This window comes from Mustela nivalis, assembly GCF_964662115.1.
Source record: "Mustela nivalis genome assembly, chromosome: 8".
In the NCBI taxonomy this organism is placed as follows: Eukaryota; Metazoa; Chordata; class Mammalia; order Carnivora; family Mustelidae; genus Mustela; species Mustela nivalis.
The window spans coordinates 109463950-109486265 of NC_139027.1; the positions used below are offsets into that span (position 1 = coordinate 109463950).

The 22316-nt window shown below is 39.1% G+C and overlaps 1 protein-coding gene across 1 annotated transcript in view; it reads right to left on the reverse strand.

Moving 5' to 3' along the window:
• SLX4IP (SLX4 interacting protein) overlaps window positions 1-22316 on the reverse strand; it is a 185797-nt gene that overhangs the window by 151618 nt on the left and 11863 nt on the right. The window contains 1 exon segment of the mRNA XM_082744411.1: window positions 14135-14190. Within this exon segment, the coding sequence (XP_082600537.1) occupies window positions 14135-14161 (27 nt within the window). The 5' untranslated portion in view covers window positions 14162-14190.

Here is a 22316-nt window from a genome sequence, read left to right on the forward strand (position 1 = left end):
TCTGCCTGCCTCTCTGTCTACTTGAGATCTCTGTCTGTCAAATAAATAAATAAACTCTTTAAAAAATAAAATAAAATAAAATACAGTAGAAGAAACAGTTTACTAGTTCCAGACACAGCCCTTAGAAGCTGGCAGTTTCTGCTGCCATGTTCTCTGGAGAAGCCAGCCGCCATGCTATAAGAAAGGGAGCTCAAACTAGATTACTGATTGATGAGACATCCTGTGAACAAAGAAACAGGGCATCATGGAGGAAAACCAAACACGTGAGTGAGGCCTTCTTGAGATTTCCAGGTAAGTCAGTATCTGAATGCATCCAAGAGAGTGACCCCGGCCAATGTCATGTAAAGCAGAAAAACTAGTTGGCTGGATTTTCTGACCCATGGGATTAGGAAGTTTGGGGCTAGTTGGTTACACAGCTATAGATACTAAAGCAAAGGAGGTAAACTCACCTGGCCAAAGTCAGGAAGAGCAAGGACTAACATCTAAGCCCCTTTCTAGCCCTGGCCACCAGCCACTGTAGTCCACCACGTAAACTAACACACAAATAGGATAACAAACCGAATGACCAACCTATGGCTTTGCCACAACATCCCATTCAAAATAAATCTGAACAAAATCACTGCATATTAGCTGTCCATAGTTTCAACTTAGACAGTTTCGGTTACCCACTGTCATCCAAGGTCAGGAAGCAGATGATCCTCCTTTTGACAATATGTAGTAGCTTATGCCCAACAGCAGCTTAATGCTATGTCATTCACCTAACTTCATCTCACCAGGTAAACATTTTATTATCTCACATCAGCACAAGAAGAATGAGTCAGTAAAATAAGATATTTTGAGAGAGAACACATTATATAACTTTTATTAGAGTGTATTGTTAAAACTGTTCTATTTTCTTATTGTTGTTGTTTCTCTTACTGTGCCTAGTTAAAAATTTAAACTTTATCATAGGTATGTACATAGAGTAAAAAAACATAGTACTTATAGGGTTCAGTACTATCTTTGGTTTTATGCATATACTGGGGGTCTTTGAATGTACCCCCCATGGGTAAAGGGGGACTACTGTACTCATTGGTTGACATCTCAGCTAAGCAGGGCACTCTGGCATGTCCGTGTTCCACTGACCTACTGCTATTCACAGTTTGACACATTGATTTCTCATTGCAAATCCTCCTGAGGATAGGAAAGAGCGATCATCAAGCCCTGTCTGTGTCTCTAGTGCCTAACCCAGAGCCCTGCATGCCAGCATAAATGAAAGTTTGCTAAGTGACACCTCCCATGTGAAAAGAATTAGACTAGTCCTCACTCCAAAGAATTATGAGACCAGGAACAAGTGAGATGCTGACGCCAAATCCCTCTTTTACTGTACAAATTATCACCATAAAATAATCACTGAGGGCCATGACATGTATAAAATGTTGTTTTCCCAAACACTTGCACAGCATTGTCTTTTATTATAAATCTGATACTCACAAGAAACACTGTCAAACATATACTGCTACTATTCTTCTCTTAGAGTTAAAGAAATGAAGTTACCCAGAGAGGTAACAGGATTTGCCCCAAATCACCCAATTTTCCCAAGTGAAACCACAGTATGAATTCAGGAAACCTAATTAAATGTACAATGCTATTTTCATCTTCTAGAATCCTCTCCTCAAAAACCAGATGATCTAAATTTCAATAAGTATTATAAAAGAACTTAAAGTAACATGAATATAATATAGCCAATTACAGAAATTTAGAAATAGACGGGACCTCAATATTATCCATGATATACAGTGAATTTTCACGTAATGAGAACTGGGACATGAAGCCTGGCATATGCCTTGCCAGCAACTATATAACACTACACCTTTGTGATGCAAATAGTATGACATTCCTTCTCATCTCAGACAACACTTGTAAAATACAGCACATGCCTATGTGAGTATGTAGGGTCACCAGGAAAAACTCATTACTTGATGTTTCTTATAGTCTTAAAATCAGAATGTTACTGTCACATGCTACTCACATGTGACAAAATGATAAATGCAGTGGCCAAGCTTCCTATATTACATAATCATGGGTATTCCAAGACGTTATGACAAGAGAAACTTTTAAAGGACAGTAAGCGAACACTGTACATCCTTCCATGATTTGGCTGACTGGACTGCTGCACACATAGCTATCTCAGCAGAATGACATCTGCATGTAATTCCCAGGGAATGAAGAATGCAACAACTCTGTGGTCCCCCACTCCACCTCTTCAACCATGCGTTCCCAAAAGGAACAGTGAAGACAGCAATAAGGCAGGTGAGTAGGAAAAGCTTTAAGTGTAACACCATGGCTTCAAGGACTTGTACCACTCCCAACAAACCCTCCAGCCTTTACTGCCAGGACCAGGGCGGGGCTGGGCTGTCCAAGCTTTCCAAGGACAAGGGGGATCCTCACTCTCAACCCATTAATTTCCGGTTCCTAAATCTGGAAAGGAAACACACCAGAGGCAGTCTTCTGTCACTCTAAAAATGTTTTCTCTCAGGCCATTCTGGATAGTTTGGGTTGTCGTGATTATTTTCTACTGCTGCCATTAATGGTGGTGTTTGTTTCCTGGTGAGGACAATTGTAAGACAGAGCAAACTAAATATCCACAGGCACACCAGGCTACAGATGAGAGCATGCACACAGCTCCCAGGCAAACAAACACCGCATTTAGGACGTCATGATAATTTAGGAATGAGCCAGCGATTTTAAAAGCACTTTAGTTGCTGCTTTTCCTTGAGTCGCAATGTCTGCAGATGCCACATGCTTAACAAAACACAGAACAACGATGCCCTCTACAGCCTTCAGAGAGAATACATGGAACTTGACTGAGTTCTTATATCTGTTGAAAGATTCTGAGTCTAGTGTTCTACCCAGAATTATTTTTTACACTAGAGTAAGTTCGAACATACATAGAACATGTGTATATGTTGGAAAAATGAAAATATCAAGATCTAAAGCCGAGATGCTAATTAAAATATAATAATGTCCAAATGATTAACATTATACTGAAATAATTCACTTTCCTAAAAGACCTACAGAAGCAAACTACACATGTTCATTTTGACTAGTAACAGAGGCTATTTTCAAAAGAATTACTTAAAATATTTTCAAACTGCAGGCTCCTAAAAGGAGAAATAGGTTGAGATGAAATTTTTTTTAAGAAAAGAAATATACCACAAATTGAGGATTACAACATTCACTCCCTGTCTGGAAATGAAATAATAATAATAACACCAGAAGAAGTAACTCTAAGCTCAAATGACTTCCCTGTTCTCCATGAGCCATGAGGAAAGAAACTTCTCATATTTGTAATAAGGAAAGTGAGGGAGGCGGTATTGAGCACCTCAGAAATATTCCAGATTACTCAAGGCCTGTGTAGATACGAAAGATGCAAAGGCCCTTCTTCTCAGGGAATGTGGCTAGGACAGGACGTTGTCAAAGCAATGGTAAACATACATATAAACAATTGGCGATCATATAGAAAACATAAGCTGCACATGGCACTCCAAGGAACAAAGGATAACCAATGTGAGAAAAGTTTACGCTGTGTGTCAAAGGAAAAGCAAGTCATTAATCAAGCCTGGTACAAGTTTGATCGTTGTACAGAGACTAAGGAAGAAAAGGTAAGAGAGAACAGGAAGAGAGAAAACCACAGACTAGATCACTGCAGGAACTGCAAAGGCATCAGTTTCAGAGGAATAGGTGGGCATGTTCCCAAGTTCCGAGATGAAAACACAGGTCAAAGTTAAAGAGGAAGACAGAACAGTTATCAGAGTGTCTTAAATCTAGCCAGAGAGTTCAGATCAGATCTGATTAAACAAAAGGAATTACTCTGATCACTTAAGGATGTAACATGATGAAAATGGTGTTAAGAAAACAGTATCCTGGCACTTGTCTAGATAAACTGGAATGGCAGGAGAGGAAAGGAACAGAGATCGTCCAGAGATTAATGAAGAAATACAAACCACAAAGGATCATAAGCCTGCATGTAAGAAAAGAATACAGAAGGAGCAAGCCCAAGACACTCTGCAGAGGGTAGATATATTATACAGGTTATCATGAATACAGGACAAGAAGATATCATAATTTGACAAGCCTGGGATGCGTGAAGGTAGCATCACGGATATTCAAAGCAAAAGCCAGTTTAGAAGAAAACTATGACACACTGAATTCTCCGTCTGAGGTTTTAGGGATCAATTTAGGCAGAAATTTAATGGAGGCAGGTGGAAAGCTGAAATTGAAAAGAGAACGAGAAGCCAGGGCTGTATTTAAGCACTTTCTAATCATCCAAAAAAAAAAAAAAAAGAATACTTGATCTTACACACACAGGAAGGGATTGAGGAAAGAAAAGTCCAGAAACTGGGTATCTGGCCAGAAAGACAGAGAGAACACTTGGAAAAGGAAGTTTCACTTGAAAACCAACAAGAACTTTGTTTCAAAGTCATCAACACTCAAGCAAATGCCCTATTGAGTGAAAAGAAACCTAAGAGCTTTAAGTCTGAGGCAGAATTAAATGGGAATTGGGTGACCATTAGTGCACTTGGTGAACTTTATCTGGAGTCTATCAAGTAATCAGAACATATTTAGTTGACTATGGTTTCCAGGCCAGCCAGTATAATAGAACAAATAATATGTAACAAGCGAAAAATAGCAGCCTACTTCGGCTGAAGCATGTCATTCGCCACTAGGCACACTCTTACTGGCTCTAGGTCTTGAAAACCGAAAGCTCTCCCAAGTAACAGACAGAATTAAGAAGGAACTGAAAGATGGAGAGTTTAAATACTGGGAGAAGAAATACAGAGATACTTTTTTTTTACCTTTTTAAAAAGACAAAGACAAATGCCTCCGTAAAAACATTCCCAGGGATAAAGGTTACACACTCCTCATTCAAATTCATTTCCAAAAAAGAATGTAATCATTTAAAACTTCTGTGATTTAAGACACTTCAGGTTTATTCTTAAAATATAGTAGAAAATCATTACCTAGAACTCAACTGGTATGAAAATATTTGTATGAATCTTGTTTTTTTAATGCCATACATAAAGTTAATACATCAGTTTTCAAATGAGTGCTGATGACAAAGTCAGTACCACAGTCCCCTTTAGGTAGACTAAAAAACCTAGGACACAGAATTGAAATGGTTCACTGAGGCAAGCCAGCAAGACAAAAGCCCATTTGCTATTCAACTTTCTCTTTCTCTAGAAGTTCAAAGCACTGCTCTTCACTTTTGCTATAAAGGGGAAATTACTGTCAATTTTTGGACATATTTCTCTTTTTCTGGTTGTTCTAAGGAATACAGAGACTAGGGTTAACTGAAATTCAGAGCAGTACCTAAAACTATAACAGCTACCAAGGAGTAGAAAGAAAAATAGATAGTAAAGATGCAGGGAACTAAAAAAAAAAAAAAAAAAGTAAGATGTAAGATCTCCCCTCTCCTCCTAAACATTAATAAAATCTTAAACCTGTTACCTTAGATTCAGAAAATGATTCAGTCTTCCTACCCCCAAAACTCCAGCTCCCCACCCTCCCCAGAATAGAGTGGACAAATATCAACAGCAAAAGTAAAAGCTTTAAGTCTCCTGGAGTGGGTGAGAAGGAGGAGGAGGGGGTCATTACACATTCTCTGTGAAAGAAGACAAAGCCAGATCCACATTCCAGGGAAATCTGTCTGGTCCGAGTTTTTCCTTAAATACAGATTGGCCTGTCACTAAGCCAGGCTCTGTAATCTTCCCAGGCTGCCACTGCTAGGGAAGCCAGGAATCCCTTCTAATTAATCAAGCCCTCCCAACAAAAATTTTCCCACCCACAATAAAGTAGATTGGGGGGAGGGGAAGCAGCAGAGCAGGCTTTGTAGCCAAAAGAATTCTAGACTTTGGTGTAATACCTAACTAATCCAAGAAAACAGATGCAGGAAGCAGAGGAAATGATCTACAAACAGAGACAGACAATGAGGTAGGAACCTTTCAAAGTACTGCTTTGCTGGAACCCGAGCTGAAAACTTTAAACCCTAAGATGTAATTATTACCGGGAGTGAGACCTGGCAGCATTACATACTTTCAAAAATAACTTTAAAGCAGGGGATGGACCCATAAGCTTTTCAGAGGCAAACACGATATATTCTGATTTGACACTTTTGACCATAATTCCTTATTCAAATTTATTTTCTTATTTCTTTACTTATTTCCTCTTACTAAAACTAAAACTTCTTACCAAAACATGGATAAAAGTCCATGATTAATACAGTTTATGACCACTTCTTGTTTCCACTTGCAAAGGAAATGGCCTTGTTTTGGCCTTGCTAATTTACCCACCCTTGCTGCCAGTTTAACCCCTAGGTAACTTCGCTGAAAGCCTACTCTGACAGGGGGCAAGATGGATACACAGATTCAGATCTATGGTGTCCAATACAGCTGCTACTGGCCATGTGTGCTTCCTGAACACCTGAACTGTGGCCAGCAGGAAGTGAGATGTGCTTTAAAAGGTCGATTTATACACCTAAACCAGAATTTACTGATATAGAGAGACAGATATTTCAGACTTTGCAGGCAATGAGATCTTTGTTACAACTATTCAACTCTGCCACCATAGCATAGAAGGAGCCAGAGACAATTTGAAAACAAAAAGGAGCGGCTGCAATCCAATAAAACTTTATTTACAAAAATAAGCAGCTAGTCTGTGGGATATAATTTGTTGGCCCCTGACCCCTCAACAGTATATAATTTCGGAATTTCTAAAATATTGGGGTGGGCGCAGAGCTAGAATTAAGATCACTAAGGAAACTTGGGGACATATGTGTCGGCTGTCACCACTACACCGGACTGAGAAAGGAGTTATGAAAGTATAGGACTTATCTCCCTGCCACAAGTTGTAGTGACCCAGAAGTCAAGAGACCCTGAAAGCTGTGGTTCCAAGGACTCTGTCATCTCATTCACTGCTGCCATTTCCTGGAATTCTGGCCCAGGAGACAATTATAAGAAAAGTTCAAGGACAGGGACATAGCAGTTTTGTTTTGTTTTCCTTTTTTTGGTTTGGATTTTTTTTTTTTTTTTTTTTAGGGCCCTCTTACAGGCAGGAAGGTCAAAAGACTTTTCTGCATTTGAAGAAGGATAAGTGGGGCGCCTAGGCGGCTCAGTCAGTTAAGTGCCTGCCTTCAGCTAAGGTCATGATCCCAGGATCCTGGGATCAAGCCCCACCTCTGGTTCCCTGCCCAGCAGGAAGCCTGCTTCTCCCTCTGCCTCTGCCTGCAGTTCTCCCTGCTTGTGCTCTCTTTCTCTCTGTGTCTGTCAAAGGAGTATTAAAAAAAAAAAAAAAAAAAAACTTAAAATTTTTTTTTAAAAATGAAGAAAGATAAGCTGTTTGCATGGATAATTAATACCATTCCAAGGAAAGTCTCAGAATAAACAACTGAGATGCAAATGGCAAACTATTTGGTTTTCATCTGGTTTTCTATTACTTTAGAAACCATGTACATGCATCTATATGAAAATTTGCTAAGATTAATTCCTTTTAAACTTTACTTACTCATTTAATTACTGATTATATTGATATATATACACACAGATTAAAATGCCTTATCAAAAATAGGCCTCCTCTGCCCTGTCCTGTCACCACCCTCTCCAGCTCTCATCAAGAGCAACGACACTGAAAACTTCAGCTATTTGATCTGGTATTTACTATCATGTTTCTAAATACTATGTTATTACTACCAATTTCTTATTATTTTAATTTTACATACTTTCTACTGAAAATGAAGACAATGCTTACAACCCACCACCCACACATTGCCTTCCCCAGCCTTCCAATATCTGGAGTTCACAACATGAAATGTACATTCTGTTCCAAACTGAGCCAGGTAGGGTATGTACTATGCTTACTGTCCAAACTTGCACAAGAAAGGAAGGGTTGTTTCATTTTTCTTTTGTTTAGTTTCCCATATTCTTATCACTAAATCATTCCCTCACTCTCTAACAGACCTAAGAAAAACTCCTCTCCACTTTCAAATACATGAGGTATTTCATCCTTTCATTTCCTGTTGGAGACATCTTTCATGGAACTCTGAAGTCCCGTGCCAATTGGACTGGTTGCTTTCTAGGCAGGACACACTGCTGATCACCATGGGATTTGCTCAGGCACTCACCTGCAAGATTTCCTATTTCCCAGACCCTATAATTCACTCCTTCTCTGTTTACTCCCTCACTTTGGAACACCACATTCTTCCTAAAATAGGGTACATTAGAAGGAAATTTTTTTTAGATTTTGCATCTCTGAGAATGTCTCTGTTCTGCTTTACCTGTCACATGGCTAAAATTAAAAACACAAGAAACAAGTGTTGGCAGGCATGGCAGGCATGTGAAGAGAAGAGAAAAGAACCCTTGTATTCTGCTGGTGGGAATGCAACCAGTATAGCCACTGTGGAAAACAGTATGGAGGTGCTCAAAAAATGAAAAAATAGAATTACCAGATGATCCAGTAATTCCACTACTGGGTATTTACCCAAAGAAAACAAAAACACTATTAGTAAATACTAGATTACTAACTTACTAACTAGTAAAAAAAATTAGATTATTACAAAATTAACAAACCTGATCTAAATGACATATAGTTCAATGTACCTGATGACCATCACATTTTTCAAATGTTCATGGAATACTTTCCAAAACAGACAAAGGAATTATGCCAAATGAGAAAATGATTAGAAAATTTCCAAATACTTAGAAACACTATACATTTCAATAACCCAGTGATCAAAAATGGCTTCACAGGGGCACCTGGGTGGCTCAGCAAGTTAAACATGACTCTCGGTTTCACTTCAACTCATGATCTCAAGGTCATGAGATGAACCCTTGCATTGGCCTCCCTGCTTAGGAATCTCTCTCTCCTTCTCCCTCTGCTCTCTTTCTCTCTCCGAAAGAGGAAAAAAAAAAAAAAAATGAAATCACAGTGACAATTAGAAAATAATGTTTATTTGAAAAACAAAATCTCTACTTAAACTGCATCTCTAACAAAACAAGACGAATAAAATTAAAGCAGTAAACATTGGAAGAGAACAATTTATAGCTTTAAGTGATATACTGGAAAAGAAGAATTGCTCAAATTCCATGATTTAAGCTCCCGCCTTAAACTGGACAGAGAACAGCAAATTTGCTCAAAGAAAATATAAGGGAGAAAATTTTTTAATCCATAAAATAGAAAACAAGTACACTACAGGGGAAAAAAAAAAAAGCCAAAAGATGGTTCTCTGTTTGAAAAGACTCCTAATTAAACAAACCCCTAACAGTACTAATAATTGCTTTGCTGGAATTGCAAATCAAAAACCATTATCGCCTTATTCCTGCTAGAATGGCTACTATCAAAAAGACCAGAGATAAGGAATGCGGGTGAGAACATGGGGAAAGGGGAAGCTTGGCTGGTGCATGATTGGTGGAAATGTAAACTGGTGGCAGACACTATGGAAAATAGTATGCAGCTTCCTCAAAAAACGAAACACTGAACTACCATGCGATCTAACCATTTCATTTCTGGGTATACACCCAAGGAAAATGAAATCACTATCTCAAAGAGGTATGTGCACCCCACATTCATTGCAGAATTACTCACAAAAGGCGAGACAGGGAAACAACCTAAGTGTCCATTGATGGATAAATGAATAAAGAAAATGTGGTATAAATACACAATGGAGTATTATTTAGCCATTAAAAAAAAGGAAATCCTCTGTTTGTGACAAATGCATAGACTTTGAGGGCATTATACTAAGTGAAACAAGTCAGAGAAAGACAAATATTATATGATCTCACTAATATATGGAATCTAAAAACTTCAAACTCAGAAAGAGAATAGAATAGTGGCTGCCAGGGGATAAGGGGTAGGGAAAATAGATGTCAGTCAAAGGGTATAAACTTCCAGTTATAAGATGAGTAAGTTCTGGGGACCTAACATATAGCATGGCGATTACAGTTAACAATACTGTACTGTATCCTAGGAAGGTGCTACAAGAGTCAAGCTTTAATGTGTGCACCATAGAAATAACAAAATGGTAATTACATGAAGTAAAGGATGTATTAACCTTACTCTGGTAAACATTTCTCCACATAGGTTTATCAAATCACCGCATTGTGTACCCTGACCTTACACAATATTATATGTCAATTATATCTCAATAAAGTGGGGAAAAGGGAGACAAAAAAAATCACCCTGTTGGAAGGTATGAGCCTGGCAGTCAGCATATGTGGGAGCAAGGACAGCAGAGAGCTAGGATCCTAATGCCCAAAAGGGGCAGAAGAGAAAGGAGAGGTCAGAAGGAACTCATCCCAGTTAAGCCCAGAGCTGTAAGAAACTTCAGCCTCTGTTCCTTGTACAATGCTTCACACATAAGCACTGGATTTATAGGTATCTCTGTAATACTCTATGATATTTCATACAGGTAAGTCTGTCCATAATTTCTTGGAGTAGGAACTATTCCATAGAACTTTTTCCTTCATTCTCTTGATAAACTGTGACCTTCATGAAAATGGCAACTAGAAGAGAAAACATCACTGCTTGCCATCCAAGGAAAGCGATGTGGAAGCATGCCATCCATCCAGGGCTTTAGCAGGAGGGAAGGGAAGGGAAAACAGCAAGGAAAATCCTAGAAAACACTAAAAACACCAACCTTATACCAGACTCTTTCGTAGGTTGCAAAGTTGTACTACCCACAAGGTGGTGGAATCCCAAGCCATGAAATTAATGTGAAGCCTGGTCCAAAACCACTGAAATGCCAGTGGCTCCAGCAGAAATAAACTTGAAACTGCTCAACTGCACTAGAATGTGTGTGTGTGTGTGTGTGTGCGCGCGTGCATACACATGCACACACGTGAATGTGCACACAATGCACGTGTAAGATGTGACTGAAAATGAGCACACAATTAAAAATTACACATATGAATAATCCAGCAATTTCAATCACCAATTTATTCCACACTTAGTATATAATAATAGAAATAACAGAACAGTCTACAAGAGACTATGAAACAAATTATTTTATTACTATTATTAAGATTTTATTTATTTATGTGATAGAGAGAGACAGCAAGAAAGGGCACACAGGCAGGGGGAGTGGGAGAGGGAGAAGCAGGCTTCCTGCTGAGCAAGGAACCTGATGCGGGGCTTGATCCTAGGACCCTGGGATCATGACCTGAGCTGAAGGCAGATGCTTAATGACGAAGCCACCCAGGTACCCTGAAACAAATTAGTTTAAAATTATAAAGAAGATAAAAGGATGTGGAAATATATTTTTAAAATAGGATAAGCATATAAAAAAAAAGGACTGGTAGAATTTGAATTTAAAAAAAAAACACAAATTCTCAGCTGAAAAACATAGTCACGAAAAATAAACACGTTGAAGAGTTGATTAAATACAGATTAAACAGCAAATTAAATCCAGATGAGAAGATATTAATGAACTGGAAGATGTGTAATAAACAGCACTCTGAATGCAAAACAGAGACACAGGATGAAACAAGAAAAGGCAAATGGCCAAGCAGCACTCATGCAAGCCTACTTGAGCATTCGTCAGAGAGGGCACATGATGTTGGCATCGGTAGCAGGTATGCAGATCCCCCGCTGCCCATGACACCCTAGGCCAGCACAGATAATCTAGCAAGAAGGATGTCACACATTCAGAATGGGGTCTCAGTGTTTGGGTTGTGGGGCTTTTTAAGGTGCATGTTTCGGGAAGCACTGGCCCACTGCCTGTGTGATCAGAGGCATCACACAGCTTGTGATGCATACAAGCTTCCATATAATGTGCCAGAACACTGTCTATCTCCCTAACTGCTAATCTGATACTCAGGACTGGAGGAACTCCCCTGTCTGGTGTGATCTAGGAGCTAAGTTCCAGGCCTTGCTGGTGTGGCCAGCTGTGAGATGGGGCAATACGGTAGCCAAATCTGCCCCATCAGTGTGTATGGCTTTGAAATCAAGAGACTCCTCTCCAGCATCATGAGGCACCTCAGGTCCAAAATCTGTGGTTGATCAGAACTGTCTGGCCTACTGGGCCACTGCCAGTTTTGGCAGAGCTTTGCACACAGCCTGTCGGGGCTCGGTCTCGGTCAGGCTAATATATCACCCTCACAGCACAGAAGAAACTACTACATGAAACTACCCAGAAAACTCAGTATAAGAGTTCCAAAAGAAGAGAACAGAGACGATAAAGCACGGTACCTGAAGAGACCATGGTTGAGATTTTCCAAAACTGATAAAAAAAAAAGACTTGTATCTTTCAAATAAAGATGCACATGCATCCCAAGCCAGATAAATAAAGTCTATGGCTTGAGGCTTCATAATCAAATTGTAAAACATCAAAGCCAAAAACAAAATTTTAAGAGCAGCTAGAAGGAAAAAAGCCGATAACCAAGATAACCAAGAAAGAAATCACAGTGAGGCAGGAGAGAAACTTCTGTGGTTACTAGTCTCCACAGATGTGCCCTCACAATCTTTGCTTCCCTGTGGGCACATGGCTGCTTCTTACATCAAAAGCTGCAGCTTCCCCTGGGCTGGGACCTTTGAGTGCTCTAACCAACAGAATGTAGTATGAGTGCCAAGTGAGACTTCTGAGCCCAAGCCTTCAAAGAACTGGCAAGTTATCTTCTTTCCTGTAGCAACTCTTGTCCGGGGACACCATCGCTCAAACTCAGCCACCATGCTAGGAGAAGCCCAAGCCAGACAAATCAGCCATGTGCATGAGAACTGACAGGCAACAGTAACAGCCCCTGGTAAGGTCCCCAGCCACGGCCAGTGTAAAGTGACAGCCATGCAAGCATGTCATCTTTGACATTTCCACTAAACTGGGCTCCCAGATAATTGCAGCCCCGACCATCATCAAAGACAGAAATGACCCAAATGATCCCAGGCAACCTACACAATCACAAGAGAGAATAAAATGGCTTATGTTTTAAGCTACTAAATTTTTTTTTTTAAAGATTTTATTTATTTATTTGACAGAGAGAAATCACAAGTAGACAGAGAGGCAGGCAGAGAGAGAGGAAGGGAAGCAGGCTCCCTGCTGAGCAGGGAGCCCGATGCGGGACTCGATCCCAGGACCCTGAGATCCTGACCTGAGCTGAAGGCAGCGGCTTAACCCACTGAGCCACCCAGGCACCCCTAAGCTACTAAATTTTAAAGGTGGTTTTAAACATCAGTCGGTAACTACAAAGTTTCTCAGTTGCTGTAAGAGATTCCAGAAAACAATGGAAAAGCATCTTCCAAATGCCAAGGAAAAATAATGCTCAACCTAGATTTCTATAACCAACCTTCCAGATTTAAGACAAAAATATATTTTTTTAGAAAGAAATGATGAAATTTCACCACTTATAACCTCTCCTAAAAAGAAATACTACAGAACACATGGATAAGCAATGAAATTTATTAATACGGTGTACGTCTAATAAGCCAGGACTCAGTAAAACTAAGACATAACTACAATACTAAGTAGTATCTGATCTGGTTAACTATGGTAATATGTCTATTTCGATGTTGTAAATGTACTTAATATAACACTAGCACAGAAAAAGTGTCCTCAGCAGCCAGCGTAGGTGAAGGCATCTTAGGCACCTCATAGTCACTATTTATCAATTCTTCCCCTCTCCTTTCCCATACCCTTCACACATAGTTCTCCCATCTCCCCACAATGGAGAAGGTCTCAGCCCCAGCCACCAAGGGACAGAGGAGAGATGCTTACAAAAAGAAAATAAAAGAGGGCAGCGAGGCAAGAGACCTCTCTCCTGGCATTCACCCACCTGCAGCATTCACTGCCTACTTCATTTCTATCTGCTTTGTCATCATCCAAAATCATGTCCCAGACATACATATGAGAATGACAGTTTTTAACATTAAGGACCAAGCTATGACCCAAAGGCATTTTACAGAAGACTTGAGGCAAGAAACCCCCATAACCATATGAACTATTTCCCCCCCAACTCTTAATATACAAATCTTCAATAACCTACTTTAACTTTTCAGTAAAGATATTAATTTAAAGAGTAGAAAGCAAGTTCAGAGCTTCAACTGTCAGTGAACACAGAACTCAATTATATTAGAAGATGATTAACCATTTTAAAGACTATTAAGCACTACTTACTTTAATGGCAAATTTCTTTGACTCCATGGCTTATTGATTCCAGAGTAATTACAGACCTTTAATAGAAGAAAAAAGTTTATAAGTAGGTATATCAAAACCTCTATTTGGGTAATAGATAGGAGAAAGTTTGGCTGAATAGCCAAGTAACAGTAAGTAGTTGCAAGATGTAGACTTACTTAAAACTAGTCTTAAAAATATATTGTTATCGGGGGCTCTGGATGGCTCAGTCAACAAAGCATCTGACTCTTGATCTCAGCTCAGGTCTTGATCTCTGGGTCATGGGTTCAAGCCCCACACTGGGTTGCATGGGAGTGGAGCCTACTTTTTATATATATACATTATTGAAATATATAGATAAATATTGAATTAGCAACTGAAAACCCACCAACAAAGGAAAGCACAGGCTCAGATAAATTCTATCAGATATTTAAAGGGAGTAGACCACTGGGGCACCTGGTTGGCTCAGTTGGTTAAGTGTCAGACTCTTGGCTGTGGCTCAGGTCATGACATCAGGGTTGTGAGACTAAGCCCTGCCTTGGGCTCCACGCTGGACATGGAGCCTGCCTAAGATTCTCACTCTCCCTCTGCCTTTGCCACCAAAAAATCATAAGAGTTAATACATTTATAGTACCATATTGTGGGTTTTTTTTTTTTAAAGATTTTATTTATTTGAGAGAGAGAGAGAGAGCACAGGTAAGGGGAGCTAGCAGGCAGAGCAAGAGGGAAAAGCAGGCTTCCCGCTGAGCAAGGAGCCTAATGCAAGGCTTGATCCCAGGATCCTGGGATCATGACCTGAGCTGAAGGCAGATGCTTAACTGAGCCACGCAGGCGCCCAGTACGGTACTGTATTTATTGAAAAAAAATCCATGTATAAGTAGACCCACACAATCCAAACCTGTATCATTCAAGAGTCTACTCCCTTTTAATATGCTCAGCCAGACCAACTGCTCTCTCTCACCCTTGCAGAAATGTGGGGAATTATTTTTTGGAGAGATTAAGACAGAGAATCTGTTCTGGAAAACACTGGGCACAGTATAAAGTATGGCAAACCCTACTGTAATAAGAGAAAATTAAGGGAACATTTACAAATTGATATCTTCCCCATCCCACATGTCCCTTATGATGGTTAATATTATGGGTTGACTTATCAGAGCTAAGGGGATGCCCAGAAAACTAATAAAACATTTCTTCTGGGTATTTCTGTGAGGGTTAAGAAATCAGCATTTGAATTGCTGCATTTCAGTAAAGCCAATGGCCCTCCCAGTGCAGGTGGTTACAATGCAATCCACTCAGGGCCCAAATGGAACAAAAGGTACAGGAAGGGTGAATTCAAAGTCTTTGTTTGAATTGGGACACCCATATTCTCCTGCCCTCTCCTGCCCTCAGACCTAAGGGGGTCTTTGGACTGAGAATGAATTACACACGGGCTTTCCATGTTCCCCAGCGGGCAGACAGTGGATTATGGGACTTCTCAATCTCTGTAATTTCATGAGCCAATTCCTGTTATAATTATATATACCTTCCATTGGTTCTGGGTCTCTGGAAAACCTTGTCTAATACACCCCTCTCTCCTGCTTAGCCTCTCCAAATAGGAGACTAAAGCTATTCAGGGATTGGACTAACCCAAAAGGTAGGATCTCTGACACAGAGATTCCCCAAGAAACAGCCTCAATGGATGGCTCTAAAGGGAAGCAAACACCCACAAGCCTCACATCTGCATGGAGAACTGTCTTCCATCTTTTTAATACCCAACTCTCAAATACAAGTGAACAACCAGGAATCACCTGCCATCTAAGGAAAGACTCTATCAAACAGCAACTCTATAAAACGAACAGCAAAGAAACTACTTGGCCCAAACCAAAACTGTGCAGGGAGAAGGAAACCATTTTTTAAGAAACTACCATTGTTATCAGGGAGATAGGAGATATTGCAACCATAAAGCAATAAACACTATTACAAAAAATAAGAAATTTTCAGAAAACAACAAATTAAAATGATAGCTGAAATAAAAAACAAGTTCTGGAGTTCAGTTAAGTCATTCAGAAACTTCAGCGAAAATAAAAAAGATGAAAAATAAGAGAGAATAAATTAAAAAATTAAAGGACCAGCATAGAAGGGCTCATACACAAAAGTTAGGATGGAAACATCTCATATTAGGGCATATAACACAGTAAAACATCAGGCATTGGAGATTTAAAAAAACAAAAAATTTTAAAAAGAGGGTGGGAGGTAGATAGAAGGGGTGGTGAGTCAATGTTTGGCTCCAAATGGCTCAAAGCAATTCCGGAGACTAAAAGACAATAGAGAAGTATCTTCAAAATTCTAAAGAAAATTGTTTCCAACCTCCACTTACATTTAAACATGAAGGGGAGGGGACATTTTAGACATGCAAGGTCTTAAAAAATTTAAATCCCATGCATCCTTTCTCAGGAAGCTTAACTAAAGATGTACTTCACCAAAATGAGGAAATTAACCAAGAAAGAGGATGATAAAGGAAACAGGAAGGCCAAGATCGGCAAAGGCAGAGGAAATCCTAGGATCTGGTGAAAGCAGATCCCTCCCTGCATGAGATCATGGGCCAGACCAGGAGAGAACCATGAGTGGGGTCTACAGCAGTATCCGAGTCTCCAAGAGATGCGTCTCCAAAAGTATCTGCAAGCACGCAAAGTTGACTTTAGACAACTGGTAGAGAATCTGAGATTGAATTAGAACAGGAACACGGAAAGCTAGGCAACCAAATAATAACAAGGCAATTACTGATCCCAGGATAAACAGAAATTGTGCAGAAAATAAAGAGTACTTCATACATAGCTCAATCACAGCAAGCATGTGTAGTCATGACAACAAACCCTAAATTTTGATCTAAGCAATGTCATGTTTACAGCAATATTACGAGGATGGAGAATATGTGTGTCTGTGCAACCTGCATGGCAAGGGTATGGGGTTAAACTGAGCAAGAGCTCCCTTGAATGCTAAGGGGATGTTTCAGAAGCAAAGCCTACAATCAATATAAAACAGTAACAACTGCCACAGCAATAGTAATAATAAAGCAGAAACGCAGCAAGCAATTTAGTGATATGGACCCAATAGTTAAGTGCTAAACTTGGCACCAACATGAAGAGCAAGATGAAGACAGCTGCTCTGGAGGAAAGAATGAGGTGAAAAGGATGCCACAAGTCACAAGCCTTGTACATGAACTTTTTGCCCATTTCAACTGTGTGCACAGATGTTAGAGCACCACTGTACAAAAGAAAAACAGAATGCAAGCTGCAGATGTACTTTTCAATTTTCTAGCAGTTGCAGTTAACAAAAATGTAAACAGAAATGGAGGAAATTAATTTTAACAATTTTAATATTTAATTTTATTTAATAAAATAATTTCAATAATAAATATTTTTATTTAACCTAATAAATCCACTGCATTACCATTTCAGCATGTAATCACTATAAAAATATTTACATTCTTAGTGTTTTACCTTAGTCTTTGAAAGCAAATATATCGGATCTATATTTTCTATTTCCAGCACATCTTAATTTGGATTGGCCACATGTCAAGTGTTTGACACCCATGGTCAGTGGCTACCACAACAGACAGTACAGTTGGAGCGTGCTTAGTTTCATTACAAGAAAAGCACTTATTTCTGTGTCCCAGATTACTAATTTAAAAAACAACAATAGTAATACCTAATTCAAAATTATCAAAAGGATTAAATAAAATGATATATGAAAACCCCCTACACAACCTTTGTAAACACCAGGCCCTTGATAAGTATTAACTACTTAGGCAATGATAATGATTTAAAATCGGATGATTTTTTTTTTTTCAAAATGTGATAACCTTTGATTCTACTTTTTTTTTTTTTTTAAGATTTTATTTAGTTAATTGAGAGAGAAAGAGACAGAGAAAGCACAAGTGGGAGGAAGGGGCACAGGGAGAAGCAGACTCCCTGCTGAGTGCGAAGCCCCACAACCCCAGATCATCCCAGAGCTTGATCATGACCCAAGCCAAAGTCAGACACTTAACCAACTGAGCCACCCAGGCACCGCTGATTCTTTTTTTTTTAATGGACAAAAACATCTTTATTCAAACCCCAAATCACTCCAATTAGTCATTTCTATTCTCTGAATGATGCAGTGCATATGATTTAGAAAAATTCTGAAGGACATTCACCAAGTAACCCCATTTAGAAATAGGTGTAAATGGAAAAAATAAGTTCCTAGAGAATAAGGAACATGTGTTTGAAAACAACACTTATAAAAGCTGCCCTGAAAACTTGAGGTAGATGTTTATGCTATCTGAGAGCTGATAAACACAAAACTGATCCCCTTAAATATACTAAATTAGGTTTGAATCACTTTTGCCAAGAATTTAGGGGATCCCTCATTGGAGGGTGCTTAATTGCTCCAACTGACAGAGATAAGGGGGACAGAGTTTTGTCAGCAAGTACCCAACCAAGCTGAAGCATGTGATCAAATTATTTTTTAATTACACACTCATTTTCCCACATGTCCTTCCCTTCCTGAAGGACAGGTGGACCACAGGGGAGGCTGCAGCAAGGCTTTCAAACCATATCTGCCATTAGATTATGGGCCATATTACAGTGAAGGTTACATTTTTCAACTCACAATAAGGTTCCAATATTCATTCTTAAAGCACTCATTTTTTTTTCTTTTTACTTTTATCAGTAAAGCAAGAGTAGTTGCATTTTTTAAAGGACTGGATTCTTCAAAAAGTAGCATCAAAGCCCAATCTCAAAGATATGATCTGTAGGAATCTAGGACCAAATAGTATATGTTTTTATATAATATGGCCCACTAATGTAAAAATAGGCCACATGGGGAAAGGGAACTATATTGTACATTTTGCTTATGTATTTTCTCTTAATTCCCTTCACCTATTTGATATTTTTACATTTTGCTTATTTTTAATCCATCGTTTAACACCATGTGGCATTCTGCCTCTCAATGTATATAATTTTTTTTATTTGTTTCCACAATGTTTGGAGGTTCAAAAAGTCACAACTTTAGGACTAAGAGAGACCTCACAAACTATCTACTCTCAGTCCTGCCATCTATTCCCCTAGAGAGTATACTTGTCAGATCAGGCCAGGGTCTCACAGCTGAGAGTCAAGGGCAAGAAAAGTATCTTGTCAACTCAGCTGAGAGCAAACTAAGACCATCTGTCCACTGCAGAACTGCCAAGGTCGATTGTTAACTGGACTGTCAAAGTATGTGTACCCTCCCTCCCTCAACAACCCCTGCCCCCTTGATTCCCACCACGAAGCCACAAGATTCCAAGAGAGTAAGATTTTTTTTTAAGATTTTATTTATTTATTTGACAGACAGAGATCACAAGTAGGCAGAGAGGCAGGCAGAGAGAGAGGAGGAAGCAGGCCCCCCGCTGAGCAGAGAGCCCAATGCGGGGGGGGGGGGGGGGGGGGGCGCCCCCAACAGAGTAAGATTTTAAATAGAGCTACATGAGTGGTGGTTTTCTCCTGCTAATGAAAGAGGAAGGAAGTCTACACTTGAGGAAACGTGGTCTGAATGACTTTAATATACCATTGTGCTAGGTGACATGGCACATATCTTCATAAACAACAACAAAAAAAAGTCCACCAACATAAAGCCCAAAAACATATCTGGACAGTCAACTGTATAGACCTTGAGCCTGCAAATCCGCTGGTCATTTTAGAAAAGGAAGACATATTACCTTTGCTTCGTTACATCATTAGGAACTAGAAATGAGCTAAATGGTGAACTGAAATGGTCTGCTAACTCCCAAATACAGTAAAAGCCCTCTTATTCATCCTGGTAGGAACTGGTTCTCAAAGGTGAATAGCCCTCAGAGCACTGCTTGACACTAGAGGGTGCTCAAGAAATGTCTGCTGGATAAAGAAAAATATTCCAGATATAGGAGCTGGGTCATTTAACACACCCGACCATTTTATTTTTGCTGTTTTTAGGGAAATTTTCCAAAAAGTATACTGAATCTTTACAACTTTCATAAAAAAATACCCCATGGTGAATATTTCTTTGATACTCAGAAGAAAGTGATTCCCTATCAGCACACTGGGCAATACACAGATTAAAGGCCCTCTGAGCTGCTACTCAATGGTGGAGCCAGTGAGGGTTCTGCCCGCTTTCCTAGGCTTTCCTTAAGCTGTCAGAGTGCCTGTCTTCCAAGGCTCCCTCTCTCCCCGCTAGGTTCTACAACTTCACTAGATAAGTCTAGAAACCTAATGGACCAAGTTTCCTGGGTTAATGGGTATTTTCCTAGCCTCTCTTACATGGATTTGCATGGACTTCAGTGTGAAGGTAATAAAATGGCTGTTACCTTAACTTTAGGGTTTCTGAAATGATGAAATGGCTGAGTCATGGAACTGTGCCCTTTGGATTTGAGCCTCAGCATTTAATTCTTTCTGCCTCTGCAGGACAAGGATGTTACACAGATGGATTCTCAAGTCTATCTATTGCTAAATCGTTGTGATCCAAAATCCAACAACAGTTCAAAGAACAAATAATACCACTTTACAAATCCCTACAGAAAAGAGAAGAGGGAACTCGGCCCGCCCCCCTCAACAACTCATTATATGAAGTCCTGAGAGCAAAACCAGATGAGGGCAGTACAGGAAAAGAAAATCACAGCCAATTCTACACATGACCATAGAGGCAAGAAACCTAAACAAAAAGAAGCAATCTGAATCTAACAACATTTAAACAATAGATGAGAACCAAGTAAGGTTTATCAGAAGAGTGCAAGGTTGGTTTAACACTAGAAAAATCACCATACTAAAAAATTAAAGTAGGAAAAAAACCCACATGATCATTTTAATAGAGGTAGGGAAAAAAAAAAAAAAAAGAACATTAGAAATCTGAGAAAAGAAATTTCTTAATCATAGGGGCACCTGGCTGGTTTAGTTAGAAGAACATGCAACTCTTGATCTCAGGGTCATGAGTTCAAGCCCCACACGGGTGTAGAGATTACAATATTATAAATAAATAAATAAACAAGCAAACTTAAAAAAAAATTTCTTAATCATAAAAAACTGTCTGCAAAATATGTAACAAACATGCTCTTCATGACAAACCATTAAAAGCAATTTCTCCAAAAAAGGCAGAAAATGTCAATTTAAAAATATCTTTTAAACTAGCATTGACAAATATAAAATATCTTAGAGTAAATTTACCTTTTTTTAATTTAACTTATTTATTTGTGAGAGAGAGAGAGTGCATAAGCAGGGGAAGCAACAGGCAGAGGGAGAAAGGAGGCCTCCTGCTAGGCAAGGGACCTGATTTGGAATTCGATTCCAGGACCCTGGGATCATGACCTGAACTGAATGAAGGCAGACACTTAACCGAGTCACCCAGGTGTCCCTAGAAATAAATTTAATAAGAAATGTGGAAGACCTCCTCAAGTTGCTCTTCTAACTTAATGCAATTTTAAGCACAATCCTGAACAGGGAATCTGAGAGCAAAGAGGCCTAAAATACTTGTAAAGGAGAAAAGAAAAAAAAAACAAAGGATATTTACCAGACAGAGCAAAACTACAGTAAATAAAATAATATACTGGCAAAGGCGTAAACAGTCTAAAGGGACAGACCACACAGACTAGAAAACAAACCTCCATGCTTATGGGCATGGATGACAGAAGCAGCACTGCCGATCACAGTGGGAAATGAAGAGATTATTCATTCAATAAATTGTGGCTGAACAACTGTTTATCCATTTGGAAAAAGATGAAACTGAAGTACTATTTCACACAACACACAAAAATCGATTACAGATGGACTAAAAACTAAAATGTAAAAAAAACAAAAACAAAAACAGAACCTCTTAGAAAATGTTTTCAAGAACTTAGGGTAAAGGAGGAGTTTTTCAACTGGATACAAAAAATGCAAACGGTTAAAAAAAAAAGAATGGTAGATCTGACCATATTAAAATTAAAACTTCCCAACAGACTGGATGAAAATAATCCGCAATTTACATATCCAACAAAAGTCTTAGAACTAGAACATATAAGAACTCTCAAAACTCACCAATTAAAAAAAAAAAAATACAATCCAGTCAGAAAATGGGTGAAAGATATGAAAAGACATCTCACCAAAGAGGATATACAGATGATAAATAAGCACATGAAAAGATGCTCAACACTGTGAGCCATCAGAAAAATGCAAATAAAACT